This window comes from Choloepus didactylus, chromosome 5 (genome assembly GCF_015220235.1).
Source record: "Choloepus didactylus isolate mChoDid1 chromosome 5, mChoDid1.pri, whole genome shotgun sequence".
Taxonomy (NCBI): domain Eukaryota; kingdom Metazoa; phylum Chordata; class Mammalia; order Pilosa; family Megalonychidae; genus Choloepus; species Choloepus didactylus.
Window position 1 is genome coordinate 5,863,985 of NC_051311.1, and position 20,150 is coordinate 5,884,134.

At 40.6% G+C, this 20,150-nt stretch overlaps 1 protein-coding gene across 4 annotated transcripts in view; it reads right to left on the reverse strand.

Moving 5' to 3' along the window:
• DNAJC1 (DnaJ heat shock protein family (Hsp40) member C1) overlaps positions 1-20,150 on the reverse strand; it is a 256,895-nt gene that overhangs the window by 98,129 nt on the left and 138,616 nt on the right. For all 4 annotated transcript variants that reach the window (XR_005217186.1, XR_005217184.1, XR_005217185.1 and 1 more), the window contains 3 exons: positions 19,481-19,578; positions 18,428-18,521; positions 3,251-3,341 (listed from right to left, as the gene is read on the reverse strand). Coding sequence is in view for 1 of the 4 variants with exons in the window: in XM_037837709.1 (XP_037693637.1) it covers positions 3,251-3,341; positions 18,428-18,521; positions 19,481-19,578 (283 nt within the window). In the remaining 3 variants the exon portion in view is untranslated. The remainder of the gene's footprint in view (positions 1-3,250; positions 3,342-18,427; positions 18,522-19,480; positions 19,579-20,150) is intronic.

Below are 20,150 nucleotides of genomic sequence, written 5' to 3' on the forward strand. Positions count from 1 at the left end.
AAAAACGGGCAGCATAAAGCTGCTATCGCTAATCTGCATGAGACACATTCACTCAATTAAGGAGATGGAGATGTTATCATGAACACAGTATCCAAATATCGTCTCTAAAATTAAGAAGGATGGGCAAATGAAACGCACGCTGGGGGAAATGGAGTCTTTATAAATTCATTCTAGAGTATACAATGCAGAATCCGGTAATGAATTTAACAAAATTCATTAAAATATTCTTTGCATGTAGCCATTAGAGACTACATTAAAAAATACACATCCATTCCTGACATTATTAGCAGTTAATGTGACTGTTCCCCCCAATTCTCAGTGTTGATCACGTCGCCCTTTCTAAATCCACCACTGAGCTCCAAAACGGGAGAGCGTCAAGTCCAACTACTCAGGGTATGAGTATAGTTTTTAATACACTTTCTGGTATTTACTTATCTATTCTGGGTTTCAACAGCTGGTAAGCCAGTGATGAATTTTCAAACTTTTTAGAAGAATATTACCAATTTTCTCTGATAAGCAGAGAACATTTTCAGATATTTACATTTTTTTTTAATTTGGGTTTCTTTACATCATCTTCTTCATTAGACAATAATAACAAAATGAAGAGAACTATTAAATCCCTATGAGAATTGCCATGCAACTCTTAGGCAGAAGAAAAATCTTGGAACACTTTTGAAAAAATGGTCACAAACATCCAAAGGAGTTTTTGCATTATGGAAATACTTCATGTTTAGCTCCTGTTTTCAAGGAGGTAGTGTGAACTCTTAATGCATTACTATTAGAGAATTCTAACACATATGCCAAAACTGTAACAATTAAGTGGTTTTGTTAGCCAAACTACATAAAAATGATAAGCTGTGCCTATAAGAGCAACAAAATACAATGTATTCATTTTGCCTCTATGGGTAAATTATGGGTTAGTTTGATATTTTTCTCTTTTCTTAAAAATGTGATGTTTTCCCTCCTTTTGACTAGCTAGCCTTCAAACGTTCAGGAAATTTCTCAAGTAATAATTTTTAAAAAAAAATATCAATTATATAAAATTATGCTAAAGAATTTCATTTATTCATTGATTCATTCAATATTATTAAAACCATTTCAACAATGGCTGTAACAGCAGCTTCTTTTTCACTCTTAGGTTTAATGTAACAATATCACTCCCTGCCCCAACCACCCCCAGCACACACCAGACAATCTCCACATGCGACCCTCTACTACCCTCCCCTCCTCCCTCCTAACAAGTCTCCTTCGAGCAATTTCCTTGGAGCAATTACGTACAGTTGTCATTTTGTACTTGTAATTGTTGAATCTTCTTGGATTAACTTACGTGCTGCTTGAGAAAGTGCCCTAGACAAGTGCCCAGCTGACACGAGTGCTGTGTTTCCCCCGCTCAGAGAACACGTATTGGCTGATCTTCCTGGAACTGCCGTCACCCGTATTTCCACCCACTCATCCATTCTCTGCACACTGACCGTGTGCCAGGCCACGGGCATCACAAAGACAAGGAGGAAGAAACAGTCCCTGCTCTCAAGCTCTCCAGACAGCTCAGGGAGGGAGGGAGGGAAGCGGCTCTGTCCCAGCCCCTGGAACTTGGGAACACGGGACTGTACACAAAGAGGGAATCTGCAGGTGGGATTAAGATGAAGGCCCTTACGAGGGAGAAAGCACCCTGAATTACCCCGGTGGGCCCCATCAAGTCACAGGGCTCCGTAAAAGCAAAGAGCCTTTGCCGGCTGTGCTCAGAGGGAGACATGACCGCGGAAGAGGGTGGAGACGCAGCAAGGCTGGCTCTGGAGACGGAGGGACAGGCCATGAGCCAAGGAATGCGCCTCCCAACAGGAACGCAGCCCTGCCTGACGATCCTCGACTCCAGCCCGGGGAGAGCTGGTGGACTTCTGACCTCCATGACAGTGAGGTAATAAATTTGGGATTAAGCTACTAAATTTGTGGTAATTTGTTACAGCAGCAATAGAAAACAAATACTGGAATTATCTACTCCAATCTGTTCTTTGACTTAAATAAGGAAACGAAAATCCTCAAAGTGAGAAGTGCAGGCAGTGGCAAAGCACTCTTGAGTTTGGAGAAAACATAATTCTTTCTTCTCAAGTCATGATTTGGTGTCAGGGCAAAGGAGGAAAGAGGCTTCTAGAAGCTGAAGAGACTCTGCAATGAATGTGGAAGCCCCAGTTACACCAGCACCCTAACAACACAGTGGCTCTTCTCCAGCTTGACTGGGCCAAACCTCTTCTGCGTCTGCAGGACTAGCTCTTCCCGCATCCCCCGGAAGCACCCAAGTCGTTCTAGAAATGTCCGTCTGCATCGCTGTGAAGCGGCCGGGGCCACGCACAGCACACTCTCCTCTAGGGAGCCAGGGAGGGGGGTAGGAAGTGAGCTTGAACCAGAGAAACCCAAGGCAGGATTTTTAGGAGAATTCAGATTTCACCTCCATGAAGTCAGTCAACGAGTATTTACTGAGCAGCTGCTATGTGCCAGGGTCTCTTTGAGATAATTAGATACCCACGGCTGTGAACAAAACTGATACTAAAGCCCCTGCACTCATGGAACTTATATTCTACTGGGCAATCAGTCAGTAAACACATATATAAAGCAATTAATGCTAAGTAGTGTTAAGTGCTCAGAATAAAAATAAAGCAAAGCAAGGTAAAGAAGACAAAGGGTATATGGGTGGGAAGGGAGAAGACAGGGCAAAATTAGACAAAAGTTCCAGGGCTGGGAAGAAGCCACTTGACTAGTATGCTTAACTCTTTCTAAAATCAGCAAGGACTGCAGTGTCCAGGGGAAGACCTCACTTCACCAAACCAATCCTTTAGTCAAGGTTTCTCATATTATACAACAATATAGCAAATGAAACAAAGACATTCAAAACAAAAATCATTGCTATTTTCAGATTTCCCATTTACCACTGTAATAATATACAGTGAGTTGGGTGATCAATTGGTTAGATTTAGACTAAACATGAATTATAGTTACAGTGCTAGAGTATTTTAGGACTTCACAGTTATTGGTTGTCCCTCAACCTGAAGAACTATATCAACCCAACATCAGTAATTATTATGGTTCAATAATTAATAATGCAGTATTTTCTACATATAATAGAGTACAAGTGACTAGGGAGTGGTAAAGAAGGTATAGAAAATTTAATGACTGCTGAATTTAAGGAAAAATCTAAACTCAAACAATTAGTTTTATATAATATTGTTAATACAGTAAAACAATGTTTAAAACTCACTTTGAAGTGTTTCAAGTTCAGCTCTAATCATCGCGTCTTCCTTTTCCTTCAATTTTGTTTCTTTATATTTAGCATAAAATTGCCCAGCATCCTTAAAAAAAGAAGTTACAATAAATTAACATCAAAACACAGGTCTCCATTTGCTGTATTTCCCATTTAGCTTCATTTTTTTTAACATGAGGAATTTCAACTTTTTACGTTGAAATAATTTCAAACTTACAAGACAGTTGCAAAAATAATACAAACCCCATGCAGAGAACTCCAGCATACCACCCCCTACATACCCAGATTCACCAATTTTAACATTTTGCTACTTTTTACTGTTTTCTTTCTCTCTCTCTCTCATTCCCTCCCTCCCTCCCTCCCTTTCTTTCTACATATCAATCTATCCATCTATCTTCCAAACATTTGAGGACAGGTTGCACATATTATACTCCTGCCACACATAATAAATACTTCCAGGCACATTTGTTACGAACAAGGATATTCATTCATATAACCACCGTAAGTGCAGTTATAAAGTTCAAGAAATTTAACACTGATACAAAGCTTACATTCTATATTCTATTTTTTTTATGTCCCAATAATGTCCTTTTGAGGCTCTTCTCCATTCTTAGATCCCATCCAGCATCAAGTATTGCATTTAACTGTCATTATCTCTTTAGTTTCTCTTTCTTTTTTAATCGTGGAAACACATATCCAACACAAATCTTCCCATCTCAACCCTTCCCAAGGACACTGTTCAGTGGGAATAATCACATTGACAATGCTGCAGAACCCTTACCACCATCCATTACTAGAACTTTCCTTTCACTGGAAACAGAAACCCCACACTCATTTTGTACTGCCCTGCCCCCTACCCCTATTAACCTGTACTCTACTTTCTGACTCTAAGAATTTGCACGCTCTCTGATATTTTCTCTGTGGTTGCCAGGAGGGTTAAATGTAACATCCTAAGTCTATAACAATTCTCTTTGCTTTGATACCAACTTAACAGGTTCAACAGCACATTTAAACTATGTTCCTACACCCCTCCACCCCCACGCCCCCACCTTCTTGGAATTCCTGATACAAATTACATATTTATGCATTATGAGTCCAAACCATTAATTTATCATTACATTTTATACACTTGCCTTTTAGAACCCTTAGGAAGTACAAATCAAAAATACAATAGTACTAGCATTATCTTTACAGGGAATTATTTCTTTATGTGGCTTCAATCAATTGTCCAGTGTCCTTTCCTTTCAACCTGCAGAACTCCCTTCAGAATTTCATACAGGGCTGGACTACTAGTGACAGATTCCCTCAGCTTTCGTTTCTCTGGAAATGTCTAATTCATCCCTCATTTTTGAAAGACAGTTTTGACAGTTACAGATTTTTTTGGATGGCACTTTTTGCTTTCAGCTCTTTTAATGTATCATCCCACTGCCTTCCTGCAACCAAGGTTTCTGATGAGAAACTGGCACTTATCTGACCGCGGTTCCCTTGCACGTGTCTCACGTATGTGTGTACTGCAGCTTTCAGAACTTTCTCTTTCTCTTTGGTATTCAACAGTTTGATTATAATACAGAGCAATGTGGCTTCATTTGGGTTTACCCTGTTTGGAGTTCGTGTTCTCTCTTTTCCTTCTGGGACCCCCACACTGCGTATACTGGTGCACTGGATGGCATCCCACAGGCTCCTCAGGCTCTGTTCACTTCTCGTCATCCTTTCTTCTTCCTGCTTCTCAACTATTCCAAATTATTTCAATGATCTTAATTCAAGTCGCTGGTCCCTTCTTCTGCCAGCTCTAATCTGCTGTTGAACCCCTGCAGGGGATTTTAAATTTCTGCTGCTGTGGTCTTCAGCTCTGTTTGGTTCCTTTTCATCATTTCCACCTCTCTATTGATATTCTCTTTGTGCTTATCTATCATTTTCCCAATTTCCTTTAGTTCCTGGTTCATGTTTCCTTTCATTCTTGGGGCACAGTTAGGACCATTCTTTTTAAGTCTTTGTCTGAAATGTCCACGGTCTTCTCCCCCTCACTGATGGTTTCTAATGCTTTAATCTTCTCCTTTGCTTGGCCCATCACTTCCTGTTTCTTTGTTTTGCAACCTTCTGTTGAAACATGCACATTCTGATATTTTAGTTTATTAGTGTTTATCACTGGAATTTAGACTCTGAGGTGTCTACTCCTTAAGCTCGTATCCAGCTAGTGTTATGACTGAGTTTTCCTTGAATGCATGGAGGAGAAGGAGGGAGAAAGGGAGGGGAAGAAAAGGAGGGGGAGAGGAGGGGAGGGTGGAGAGGGGAAGGAAGAGAAGAGGGAAATGCCTTTTTTCCTCTTGGAAAAAAAGAGGGATCCTTTTTTCTAGTGCCTGGTGTTGAGCATGCATTGTGGTGGTTCCTTAGAAATTCCCCCATTTCCAGGCATGCAAATATCCCCTCTTCCTTAGGAAACTGCTTCTTCACAATCCCAGGAACTGTCCCTCATGTCCCAAAGCCGGTGATCCCTGCCCCAGGCAGCACTGTCCGATCACACCTGGGACCACGACCTGCGCTGGGAATGTGAGCGGTTCAGCGTGAGCTGGAGGGGCCACAGGGGGCAGCCAGGGCACTGAAGCTCCCCCTGCTTCTAAGGAGGCTTTTTTTGATTTGGCGCTCGCCCTGTTACAGCAGTCCTTCAACTGTTTCCTGGCGCTTTTAGAAGGAAGTTTCTGTCAGCTCTTGCTGGCTGTCAAAGCTTCTGTGCAGACCAGGGCCATTTCTAGTTAACTTCACTTTAAGGAGCATATTCACTTGACAAGTAGTCTTTCTCTCTGTTGGTGTTCTCAAATTTTATGATTTACAGAATAAATGGAAAAAACTTTTTTCTATGATTTTTCTCCCTTACTGAGCTGATTAAAATCTGAAATTTCAAGAGTGCAAATTTAAATCTTTTCTCAGATATAGAAGGAAGGTATCCTCTTCCTGTTTTCTTTCTTTGTATATTATTTTTTCAATAACAGAAGTGCTATTATGCAAACAGAGCAGAAAAACACACTTGCTGAACTGAATTGTTTGGAATAGCATTAACTTATTTTCATTTTTTATCACTTAATTTCCACAGATTTTCAAAATTATTACATGTGAATAGTGACATCTTTGGTGGCATATATGTTAAAAAAAAATTAGAGCATAAAAACGTCAGGTCTTTTCTTAAAGATAAAAGTTCAACCTAGATATAATTCCCAGGAATAAAGAAGAAATATGTCATTATGGAAAACAACTTCAGGCCAAAAAGAAGATGTATCTATTATGTAAACTGGGGACTGATCTCTACTGATGTACTGTTTCCGGAAAATTCACACAGCCAACAGAAAAAGCTTCTCATTGCAGGAAAAAAAATGAGCAAAAATACAGTTCCAGAAGCTGCCATGGCAGCTGCTAGGCTGTGAGTTCCTCAAGAGCATGGGTTTTAAGGGATTTCGTCACCATATTCCCAGGGCCCAGCCAGGCATGATTTCGGTGTTCAATAGACTTTGTCGAACTGAATTAAATTCCTTGGAAGATGCGCCAGTTTGGATATATTATGCCCCCCCCTCCCCCCAAAAGCCATGAGCTTTTAAATCTAGTCTCATGGGATACTGGGTTTAGGTTGTTTCCATGGAGATGTGACCCACCCAACTGTGAGTGACCCTTTGGTTAGTGTGACCTCTGATTGTTTCCATGGAGGTGTGGCCCTGCCCATTCAGCGTGGGCCTTGATTAGTTCACTGCAGTCTTATAAGAGCTCACAAATAGAAGGACCTCAGAGCTGCAGCGGAGACGGACATTTTGGAAGACGGCCATTGAAAGCTGACGCTGACATTTTTGAGAATGCCATTTTGAAATGCAACCTGGGAGCAAGCAGACGCCAGCCACGTGCCTTCCCAGCTAAGAGGTTTTCCAATGCCAATGGCCGTTCTCCAGTGCAGGTACCCTATCGTTGATGCCTTACCTTGGACACTTAATGGCCTTAAGACTATAACTGTGTAACCAAATAAACCCCCTTTTATTAAAGCCAATCCATTTCTGGTATTTTGCATTCCGGCAGCACTGGCAAACCGGAACAGAAGATTAGGCTGATGAATCGCAAATCTAATTATTGAAACATGTCTGACAGCATAGATACAGGTGAGAGCTGTCTCTCCTCTCCCCTCCACCCACAGAGACCAGGATCAGACAGCTGCTACCACAGAGGACACACACAGTATGGACGCACTCAGGTGTCATGACGGTGTCTCCAATGTCTAGATGAGTGCATAGAGAGGAAGTCCAACTAAGAGAAGAGGAAAGACGTCAGCAGGGTATGAAAGAAAGAGCAGTCTGCGGATAATCACAGACATGGAGACAAACAAGCTGATGCGCTGACGTGCTCTAGGCTTGTGAAGACACAAGCAATTGTTTCCCACCATCCCTTTACTCAATACATATTCTATAGCAACACCACTAGCAGCTGCCAGGCCAGTGGTGCTGTGCATAACACCTGTCCAGGTCAGAAGCTTTGCTGTCTAGCTAGAATATTTTACTACCCTGTCACCATTCAAGCATCACCTCTTTTACAAGTCTTTTCTGACCTCCCACAGCAAAGTAATTCTCTCCTGTATCCTACTCTGTACTTAAACACACTTCTCTGATTGCTTGTATCATGGTATATTCTCTAAAAATGAGAAATTTGAGTTAGAAACACATATACGCCCAGCGCACAGAATCTGGCATAAAGCAGCCACTTGGCAAACATTTACTGAACAGAACTAGATTGTCTTATATGAGAAACATTTTAAAGAAAGACTGATATGCAATAAGAAACAGACGAGTATGCAGGATAACTCTAATATTCTAAGAGCAGAGGGTTTTATTTTAGCCAGGAAGTAAAGGAACAAAATCAATCCTTTGCTCTCCCTGATTCAGATGTAAATGCATCAACACTTAAATCCTCTTTTCACTTATGAATGTACAAGTCAAAGAACTCAATCTTTCCTGTGGAGTCTCTGTCCCTTGGGGTCATGTGAGAACTCTTCCACTGGATAATGAATTAGGGAAATAATGGGGCTTTCCCATAATCATTGAATCAATATAATAAAGGTGAATCTCTTATTCTTCCCTTCCTTCCATTCCCACTTTTATGCACCCACCTCATTTCTACTAGGATTCCCACAGACCAATAATGGTAAAATCTGAAGGGTACAGGATCTGTGTCCCCAACTCACCCTGCCCACTCCCCTCCCACCCATGCCCATATGTGTTGAAATTTCAACAGGGTTTTGGGTTAAGGTTTTATGGCCCCTCAACATCCCCTTGTTTCCCTCCCCAACAAAGCCAAGACTGGAAGGGTATTATTTCATATTAAGCCATATCAGTCATTTATAGCTTGGTATGAATGAATGAATGAATGAATGAATGAATGAATTCATTAGTTCTTTCCAGGGAGTCAGTTTTAATAATAGGAAAGAAGAAAAGGCTGGAGACCTTGGCTCCGTGAGGGCAGTGGTAACGGCGGAGCCATGGAAGACAAGGGCGGAGATTAGCGCTTCTAGAGGTAGGAGGAGGTGGGTTGGGAGCAGACTGATGAGCAACAGGGGGTAGGCGGACGGGTCTGGAGCCAGCCCACCAGGGTTAGGATCTCAGCTCAGCCTCTTCACAGCCACATGACACTCAGGAGACACTCGCGCTTCTCTATTCACGCGCTTTCTCCTCCCAAAGGGGCGTAATAAACGTGCCTACCTCACAGGGCTGGTGGAAAACCAACAAGGCAACATCGGGGAGCCGCACAGCACCCCACACACAGCTAGGCCTTACGTGTGCTGGCTGTGTTTACCATCACTCCTTCACTCTGCCGAGGCTGCACACATCACCGAAACGCCTCCTGCCAGCCCTCCACCTGCTTCCAGGCCCGCTCCTCACCTCAGTGCTGAGATCTGCTGGGCAACAGCAATCTCTTCCTGGAGATCCACTTCCATGAAAATGTTTGTTCTGCCTGCTATAGCCCAAGTCGTCCACTAACAATTCCTCTGTGGAATACCCACTAGATCCCAAACCACACTTGCCAAAGGACTTCAATGCATCCAGTCACCTTAACTTACTCTACCCAATTCAGTAGTTTACATTGTTCCAAAGAGAAACAGTTCTTCTCCTCAAGGAACTTAGAATCCTTGTGTGGGGACCAGGCCCCGGCCCCTCCTCTCCACAGTGATTTCCCAGAGCCGCCCACTTGCCCAGGACAGACTTCAGTCATCAGAACTCCCCAGGGGAGGAAACAAGGTATTGTTAACAAAGCACTGTAACTCCTCTCCGCTGTGTTGACAACAATCTCCACAACTCCTTGTCCTGACACTTATAAACCACCCCCTGGCACCCCGTGCTTTCTGCCGACTGCTAACTTCCATCTTTCCCAGTCAGCTGCCGACGACGTGCATCAAATCATCTCCTGTAAGTCAGTCCTATTAAACTCATGTCTCACTCCGGGCCTGGCGTGTTCTTGGTCCTAGGGTTAAGCTGGGTTGTGACACTTTATGAATGGAACCTGAGTGAAAGTTTTTACTCCAGAAGCAACTCTCTTAATATTTACCAAAATTTCTTGAAGAGCTGTCCACTGACCTGCACAGCTGCCAAGCAGGGGACTGGTTTGACTGTGCAGGAGTATAAATGGCCCACTAAGATAACTGATTGGTCACGGGTTCTTTGGATCTGGTTGCGGGCATGGGTTCTTACACAAGAAGCCACCATCGCACGCACTCACTGAAGCACAATTATGTTTGGTGCATGACACTAGCCACGTGGGGTTACAAGATAAGACACAGAAGTCGCCCTTAAAGAGGTTGAGGAGTTAAAGCATTTGTAAAACTAATGAATATTCATCAAAACATGGAATATAGATGTGATGGTTAGGTTCACGTGTCAGCTTGGCCAGGTGATGGTACCCAGCTGTCTGGTCAAGCAAGCACTGGCCTAACCCTTGCTGTGAGGACATTTGTGGCTGGTTAATAAACCAAAAGGCTGGTTTATTAAATCATCAGTCAATTGGCTGCAGCTGTGACTGATGATGTAATGAAGGGCGCGTCTTCATAATGAGAGAATGCAGTTGGCTGGATTTAATCCAATCCATCATCTGAAGACTTTTAAGCGAGACAGAGAGAGGACCTTCACTTCTTAGGCTGACCAGCGAAGCGTTTCCTGAGGAGTTCGTCGAAGTTGCCAGTTCGTTTCCTGAGGACTTCATCGAACACGTTCGTCGAAGTTGCCAGTTCATTTTCTGAGGAGTTCACCAAACACCTTCATTGAAGTTGCCAGTTTGCTGCCTGCCCTACAGAATTTGGACTCGTGCATACCCACAGTTGCTGAGATACTTTTATAAATCTTATATTCATAGATATCTCTCACTGATTCTGTTTCCCTAGAGAACCCTAACTAATACAATAGACTATAAATTCCATGAGAAACAGGGCTTTTGGCCTTTTTTTTTTTAATTTGTGTATTTCCAGGACCTAGAAGAGTACCTGGCTTATAGTAAGCACTTATTTGTTGAAGGACTTATTGAAAGAAAGAGTAATGCTCCCCCAGGATTCTATCTCTGTTTCCCCACATTTCCTCATCCTCTTGAGATTCAGTGCAGTCAATATCAGGTGTAACTTCCAGACCAGAGCACAGAAAAGCTTGTGCAAATCCTCCAGCTCTCTGCTGTTGCACAGTGACCACTGGGGCCACAGCTCCGGGGGCTGCAGCCATGAGACGGTGGAGCCTTCCCTGTCCCCAGCCCCTGGACGGCGAGACAGAGCAGAAGGTCCCCTCTCCCACCAACCAGTGATGGACACATGGCAGAAGCTACCAAAGAGTATAGGTCCCTGGAGTTTCGGGGTGATTTGTGCTTACCACAGTCTACCCATCTACCCTAATACAGATAACGAGTGCTATAAAGTGTTTTGCTATGTTTTTTTTTTTTTTTTAATCAGTCAGAGTGTTTATTTCTTCATACCCTGAATTTAAAGTTAGAGTCAATAACTAAATGGAAGAAACAAATTTACCAATTTGAACAAAAATCGGAGAGAATATACGGTGGGAATTTTCCTGCTGGCCTGATCTGGAAGGGCTTCCAAGGACGGTGAGGACTGAGCCACGCCCTGAAGATCTCCAAGCAGCGCCAAGGTCAGCTCCAAGGTCAGCAGGCAGTGAGGGGAGGATCTGTATCACAACACCTTTCTTTCAACATTATTGACACAGTTTGCTTGGGTGATAAAATAACAGGCTGAGCTGGCAGCCTGCCTTGTTTTGCTTTACTTTTACTTCCCTATACAGACTTCAAAACCAAAAATAATCTGAGGAAAGCTTAGGAGAGAAAGAAGGTGGCCCAGAGAGGTGTGAGCAGGGAACCCTGCCACCTGTGCTGACTGCCAACGGGGCCTGGGGCCTGGGAGAGCTCTGGGGACAGGGAGCTGGAGAAAAGGGAAGTGGCTCCATTTCCTGTGGGTTCTCTGACAGCACAAGTCTCCTCTCCTGTTCGCAACTTATAAATAACCTTCAACCACAGGTATATTTATAAAAATTTACCCATATAGTCAGTTGCTCTAAACAGGTTTTATTCTCCATTGACTTACGCTAAAATCTCAGAATTACATGTAATGTGTAATAAAACTGCAGTGAGGAGTACAGGGAAACTTTAAATTTGTAAACTTTGAATAAGAGTCAAAATTTTTGTACAGACTGTAATAATATTGAAATCACAAGAAATAATAAAGTAAAAATAAAACAGAAAACCAGAAGTTGTGCCTTCTTCTACCTGAAGCAGTGGCATTCAAGGTGTGAAGCCAGAAAGCTTCTTCTCTGACTGGGCTGACAGCCAGAGACCCTCAAAGCCATCTCTTCAGCCCCAGTACAACACAAGAACACTTGTATAATTTTTATAATAATTTGACAATCAGCCCAATACTCTGATTGAACGAAGTTTTAAAATCAGACGGCTTATTACACTTACTCTATAGTTATAAGTATCCGGCTGTTGGAAATTCATTTTTTTAGCTTTTATAAATTCTTACATTTTAATATTCCTTTCTTCTGCTTTAAGTTTCATTTTACCATTAACTAGCCACGTAACTCTTGGCAAACTGCATCACGAGTCTGGGTCTTCAGTATTTTTCATCTATAAAATACGGAATTGATGAAACTATCACCTCTGAACTTCTCACTTTACATTTTGTGGGATTTTATCTGTTCTATATCAAGGCATAACCTACAGCACTCCACTTTATATTCTCCCTTTGGAAATCCTATGACTGGTACCACTGCCATTTCAGGGGTGGAAGGAATGGAATCTTTGTCTTGTGTTGTGAGTTCTCTGTGGTTTTCCTGTACAGGCCTTTGTCCTTCTGGAAGAGCAGAGTTTTAGCCTTAGAGAAATTCAGACGAGCTTCTCCACCCTTTTCATATGTTTATGTATCCCATAAATAAAATACATTTGTCTGCAAATTTTTTAAAAAAGTTATTAGAAAACTAAAAGTAAGCATCCTTTTCCCCTGGAAAATCTTTAACTGAGTAGAAGGTCAGGCGACTCAGCTGGCTCCAAGTGCCTCCTAGCCTTTTCGAAGCTTTTCTCCTGCTAATTAGCTGTGAATGTTCTGTTTGTTTGGTTTCTGACAGAGGCCCCGCGAGCAGAAGCAAAGGGGAGAGCAAGGAAAGGCCCTGATTGTAAGGGGGTGACCTCCAGGCTCGTCCACAGCCGTGGTCTCCATGGCAGACGCTACATGGCAGGGAGGGTGCAGATTTACCAACAGTTCTCGGTACAGCACCTCCTTCACTCTCTCAGGCAACCTTTCTCTTCTTCTCTTTCTTTTAAAAGTAAAAGCCACAGCACCACAGAGAAGATTTCCCCGGTTTTCTCAACCTCTGCTCCTAGTCAAGCTGGCATCCTGATGGGCATGAGGAGATGCACACAGGCAACGCCCCACAGTAACTGTTAACTTAACCATGTTCATGTAAGATCAGCTTCAAAGTGAAAAAAGATGGGACTAGGATTCAACACAATGTGAAACATCTACAATTTCAGGCAATGTACACCTAAATGTGTTTTATCTTTCATACATTATATTACTGAGAATTGTAACATATCAGGTAGAGAGAAACTAGAGCGGTGAGTTCCCAGAAAATCAAAGAGCAGCAAATAAATTCTGGATACTTAAGACCTGACTTATCTCAGAAAAGGTAGAGAACTGCTGTGAACTCTGATCTGGACTGACAGGTAACAACCACTTAGGGACGTTTGGCACGAATTGATTTTATATAAGAACTGATGGTCTAAACAATTTAAATCATCATGGACCCAAAGATCTAGGCTCTCACACAAATAGACAGTGACAAAAATAAACTAAGTTGTGAGAGGTCCTGTCTTCATAGAGTCCAGGGTCCTTGTTTCATTCTAACTCACATCTGTGTCTTCTACTTCCTTAGCTGTCCCAGCGCATATTCTCAAGCGCCCCAGATCTCCAGCCTCCAGAACCTTCCCGGCTCCCCATGGACACCGCAGCCTCCCAGCTACTTTTAGCTCACAACCACACTCCATATTTTCTTCTTTAGTTTCTCATTGGTACTTTACTTTTCTGACCATATCGGTAGATGAATGATACGGGGCATACATTTGCTAAACGTTGGATACTTCCCCATTAGGGAAATGAATGATATTCATTTTACATTATTGAATATTTAACATATATCAAGTACAATAACTTTTAATTCTTTGCCTCATTCTTCTAACCTTCCAATTCTTATAACTCTCCCAATATCTTTCCCAGTGCAAAAGAAAGGAACCAAACCCAGTGCTGCAGATCATACAGACCTCTTCTACAAAAGCAAGGCAAGCTCTCAGAGAGCAACTGAAACCTCCACCTGCCGATCACACAACTCCCGGGAGTATTTTCCACCATTTCACAGCCCCATGTACTTTATTTAACTCTCCTTCTCCTAAGGGTGTGTGCATATCTTTGACAGATGTGTATGTGAGGGAAATGCATTGCTGGCTTAGCAATTAACTGCATTTTGTCTCAATTTCCCTTATTGGCTTGTTACATCAGACTTTTCTGTTAGCATATAAATACCTAACCGGATACACTCGGAGTGTGCATCCTGGGGTACAGTCTCAGACGATAGTGATGGGCTGTGCAATGCACTCGTAAAAGCAGCAGCTGTCCTCAGGCATGTCTCAGCCTCAATGCAGCATGACTGTACAGGGAGTGCTGCACCTATGGGGTTATCTTTTGCACTTTTACACTATCTAGCACACAAAGTAGACCCTCAGCTATGAAGCGTCTGTTCATCTTTCAGGACGCAGTTCAAGCAGCTGTTCTTTCTGCTCTCCCTCAGCCGTCCCTGTTTATCCCGTGCAGGTGAGGCCTCTACCTACCAAGGCACATCAGCTCTTTAATTCCAGGTAAGGGCCGAGCCTGGCCACTCTCAGGCCCCGGAAGGCCTATTCATTCATACACCACTTACAGTTAGTGCCCTGTTTGGGTTATGTGGTTACTACATTTTTATCAAACTGGCTGACTTGCGTTTCTAAACATATGACCAGAAGAAGCTTTATGCATCAAATGCTGACACTATTCCCAAATTACAAATGGGGAAACAGAAAAGAATTTACATAAGCTAAGCAGACAGTAAGGAGTATTCTGAGGGATCTGAACCTGGGAGCAGAAGCTGCACAGATGGTCACTCTTCCCAATCCAACTGGATAACTATGTACGTGTGTGCAGTGGAGTGACAGAATGGGCGTTGTATCAATCAGGGTTCTCTAGGGAAACAGAACCAACAGGAGGTATCTGTAAATATGAGATTTTATAAAGGTGTCTCACGCAACTGTGAGGATGCATGAGTCCAAATTCCATGGGGCAGGATGCACAAGTCCAAATTCTGTAGGGAAGGCAGTGAGCTGGCAACTCCGATGAAGGTCTTCGATGAACTCCCCAGGAGAGGCCGGCTGGCTGAAGAAGAAATGAAGGTTCTCTCTCTTCTCCCTTAAAAGTCTTTGACTAATTGGATTAAATCCAGCTGACTGAATTCTCTCATTGCAGAAGACACTCCTTTTATGGTTGTAATCAGCCACAGACGCAGTCAATTGACGATGATTTAATAAACCTGCCTTTTGGTTTATTAACCAGCTATAAATGTCCTTGCAGTAACAGTTAGGCCAGTGCTTGCTTGACCAGACCAAGCTGACACATGAACCAACCATCACAGGCATTCAGAGGAAAAATGGGAAGGAAAGGAGTTGGGGAGAAGAGTTGTTGGAGTGATAAGGGCAAGATGTGGGTAGATTCTGCCACTTGTTGCAGTTCTCTGAATCTCCCACCTCTGGCTGGAAGCCCACATCTTCCCTAGCTGCTATACACTTGCACAGAATATGTGAAGCTCAGTTGACATGAAGTTTTCATGAAACTCAAGGGAAGAGATACAACTCTCTGAACTGATAGCTGCTTAGCTAAATTGCTGTAAAGCTCATCAAGAGTGGGCTGTGTTAGCTCTGAAACCCATTCATGTCAGTGATATTTCTTACACTTATGATTCAAATAAATATTTTAAAAGGATGAAATGTGAGTACAACATTAGAGTTGCTTCTATGAAAACCAAGTTAAATGCTTTGGAAAGTTCAAAAAAAGAGGTGCTAAAGATGCTGTTAATAAATATAAGTCAATTATGAAAGACTGGGGGGAGGGGTTGTCACAAAAGTCCATTATACAATTACACTGTTTCACAAGAGTCTAGCTTGATTCTTCTTTAAAGAAGCCAAGACAGATAACTCATTATGGGTATGGTTCATGCAACAAAGAGGAGAAGCAACTCCAGTCAGTAGACCCCTATTTAAAAATAAAACCTTGACTCTCTATCCCAAGAGTGGAGAATAAAGTACATTTAAGAAGTTTAAGGTCATGTTCTATTTTTTTTTCTGCTTAGAGGTCTAGTAGGGCTCTTTTTTGACCACTGTACCAATTCCCAATCCAGAATGCTTCAAGTTAAGAGGGCCTCTTCTACATTTCGTAAATGTTTTGTATACGAAGATCTTGTAGAAGTGACACAACAAACTTCAGTGTTGTAGGTAAGGGATACATATTCATATTAAACAATTGTGGACAAAAATCTAATCCTAACAGCAGCTGTTCAGTACTGTTTAGCTGATGTCATTCGCAAGCTATATGTTCATCAATGAAAAATACTTTCACTATTACCATTTGTGCCAGAAAAAGCCCACTACTACACGGTATGTTATTTTGTCAGTGAGCACTAAAAAACTAATTTTATGTCCTCAAAGGAGAATTAAAATATTAAGCATTTGCTTTTTTAAAAAATCATTTCACTTTTTCCCTTGGGATGTTTTATCAGGAAGAAATAATTAGAACACAACCTGAAAATAAGACGTAAAGGTTCCGAGAGCCTCAGGCCTGGCAAAGGTGTCCTTGAGTAGGTAAAACTTTTCAAAAATCCAACCCATCAAACAGTTTAAGAAAGCACAGTTTCTAAAGATGCTAAAAAGATTATTTAGTAAAATTCCTTATTTTTTTCTATTTTGTAAAAATGTAGGATGAGGTAAAAAAAAAAAATCTCTTGATCTCTTGTGTTTTGATACTACAGGTAGATAATTTAAAATAAACAATTATAAATCTAAGCCATCATAATATACCACTTTTATTTTTGGCAAGCCACCCCACATGCTCCCCCAGAATATGTTTATTTTACCAAATAAACTTTATTTCAAATTACTTGGATGAAAATTACAAAGAAGTGTTTAGATTCACATTTGAGGTGCTATTCTATTCATGCTGCCTCATAACTGCAGTTTTTAATTCATCTATACTCTGCTTTGCTTATGGCACAGATTCTAAAGCTAAGAAATAATCACACCTGAAATATAACTAACTCTGCCCTAAAAATATTTTTCTGTCACATCATCTCATAAACATACTGATCCGATAAATCTACTTTCCTTCTCTCTTAAGTCTTATAGATATGCCATACAAGTGCTGTGAGGGTTTATTCAAATAAACAACATAACAAGCTAAACAACTTAAAAACAAAAGCTTTTAATAACCAAAATACATCAATCTTTCTCTATTAACTGCAAACAACATACAAGATTCTACAAGCAATAATTACTGAGGTTAACTATTTTGATGGAAGAATTGGTAAATAATTTCTTAAAGGCTAGAAGGAAGCACACTAGTAAATTTTAAATTTATTACCCCTTAAAATTTTCAGTATGACAAGAAAAAGGAGAATAAAATGCAGAAATTGAAGTCATTTACTTCCTTAAATGAGTAGAAAAAACATCTCTGATACATGACTATAAAGTGATATAGAAGTGGGAAAAAATTATCTGGGTCTCTAGCTTACAAACATTATTTTCTGAAATGAAACATTTTCTCCCAAAAAGTACATTCTCAAAAAAACTCAAACTTTGTACAACAAAAAGTATTATATGTACTTTTAAATATTATGTTTATGAGGTGGGGCTTTTCTAACCAGATGAAATAATCAAAATTAGGAAAGCCACAATTTAATAAAATTTGCTTTGGTATGCTAAATGTAAAAAAATAATAAGAGAAATTGCCACTTATTTATTTCTTATAAATTTATTTATTATAAATAAGTGCCCAGTTTTTATATTTGATCAAGACTAAGTAGAAACAGAAACTCTGATTACTAGTATAAGACAAAACATCCTCCACTCCTCTTAAATTTGCAAATAAAATGGAAAGCAAAATATATTCTTGCATAATTGTATAACTGCTCATGTAAAGTTTCTTCAACTATGTGATTAAATGCTATTAAAATAATGGGTGACAAGCTATTTGAGCCTGATTCTTTTTTCACTGGACATACCTTAAATGATAATGTGTATTACATTTTTATTGCTTTTATGTCTATCCTAAAGACAGTAGTTTTTCCTTTCTGTAGTGCCTTGGAATTTGAAGGTGTTCTAAAAGCAATATAGAAGAGAGTCATAGGAATGGATACCTAAATAATTGTACAACTCTTCTAAATTAGACTTACACTTATAAAGATGCCACTCAAATCAATCAACATTAGGAAGCATCCACTGTATATCAACATTCAGCTAGCAGACAGACACTGAGCATAAATTATTACATGAATATTTAAAACAGCAGCATCTAATATTATATGAAGAGGTGCATTTTACCTGGATTAGATGAGGCAATGCTTTTAGTGTAAGGCAAAACCAAATTCCAAGCTTGCATGGAAGCAAATCCTGCCATTGTGGTTTCATCAGTAATCTACAGGGGGTGGGAAACAAAACTTTAAAACAGCAAAATATAGACAATTGGGAAACCAAATATTTTTATAAAGATCACGAATTCCTTTTTAAAATGCTATTTCAACTAAAAATAAAGAAATTATTTAATGAAATATCTGTGACAATAATCTCTTAATCTGATTTATTCGATCATGAAACACAGGAATTACAACAAAATGCAAGATATATCGCAAGCAAGAGAATCTAGCTACCGTACTGGGGAAGGAAGCTCCTACTCACATTATAAAGAAAAAGAAAAAAAAGCCATCTTTCTAAACCGGACTTTCCGCTGAATTCCTAAACCTTATGATTACTTTAGCCCCGAGAGACCGAGAGGGTCCCAAGCAGGCATGAAGACAGCAGCAGAAACAACCCGATCCCTGAGGACAAACGTCGGGTCGCCTGCAGCTCGCTGAAGCGTTGCTCACTGATGTCATCAGAAGAGGGTTGCCGGGCAGAACAGTCTCTGATCTCCATCCCTCATTGATCCGGTTCACACCCTGCTGCGTGAACCATTTAAACCCTTTATTTCTTCCTATGAATCAATGGAAGAAATGAGGGGCTCTTCTGGAGTGGACTGCGTTTTACTGCCTGTCTACATACTGTCACTTCTGAGCTAAACACTAAAGTGACAGATTCTTCTAGTAATACTTTGTTTGTAAAGTTCATTATAAAAGTTTCAAACTCCAGGAATTTAGGAGTTTACATTGCTTAACCCATACTAGCCCTTTACAAGGGGAAAAGCCTATAGAATTTTTGCTTTCGATTAGAATTTGTCTCATAAAACTAGAGCACACTGTTTGTCTTTTACAAACCTGCTATGGATGTAAATGTTAGCATATTGGAAATGGAGACATTGATCCAACTATGAAATTAAATCAGATTAAAGACATATTTTAAAACAGTTTCAAATTATGAAATATTTGCCTATGTTCCTACCTCTCATTTTTTTCAGAAGCACCCAGCTTTGATGGATCCATACTCTTACCGCCTGTCTTTTTTTTCTTTTCTCTCTTTTTTCTGCTAAGCAGCTCATCCTTAATGTGGAAAGAATTATGGTTACAGGTTATCATTGACATGTACCCTTCAAATGTTATCAAGACTCTTTTGTGAAGGGTAAACATTATAGAGGCACATTTATGCAAATGTATGGAGGGTCCAACATGATTAAGTAAAATCATCAATCTTTTAACAATAACTGTTGCCATGGTACCCGGCCCTTAAACACACATGGAGTTCAGCACTGTCAGTCATGTGAGTCTCCACAGCGATCCAAGTTTCCGAAGGAGGGAAAGCATTCAACGTACTTTTCCTCATTCATCCAACTTTAATAATGTCGCTCCAAAAAAGAAAGAGTAAACAGGTGCTAATTCATGAATACTGATAAACATGTTCGATTATCTTTAGCGTAAGTAAAGACCCATAGCAGAATAAACCATATAGTAGTATATTAGACTACAAAAAGTATAAACCTTTTTAACCAACTGATCTCTGAAATTATAAATTTATACTCATTTCAAATCATTTTATTTAGTTGAAAAATTTCAAAGTAAGCATTCATTATAGAAGGACTATGACAAAAAATCTAAAATCATTCTTACTTTAGAAA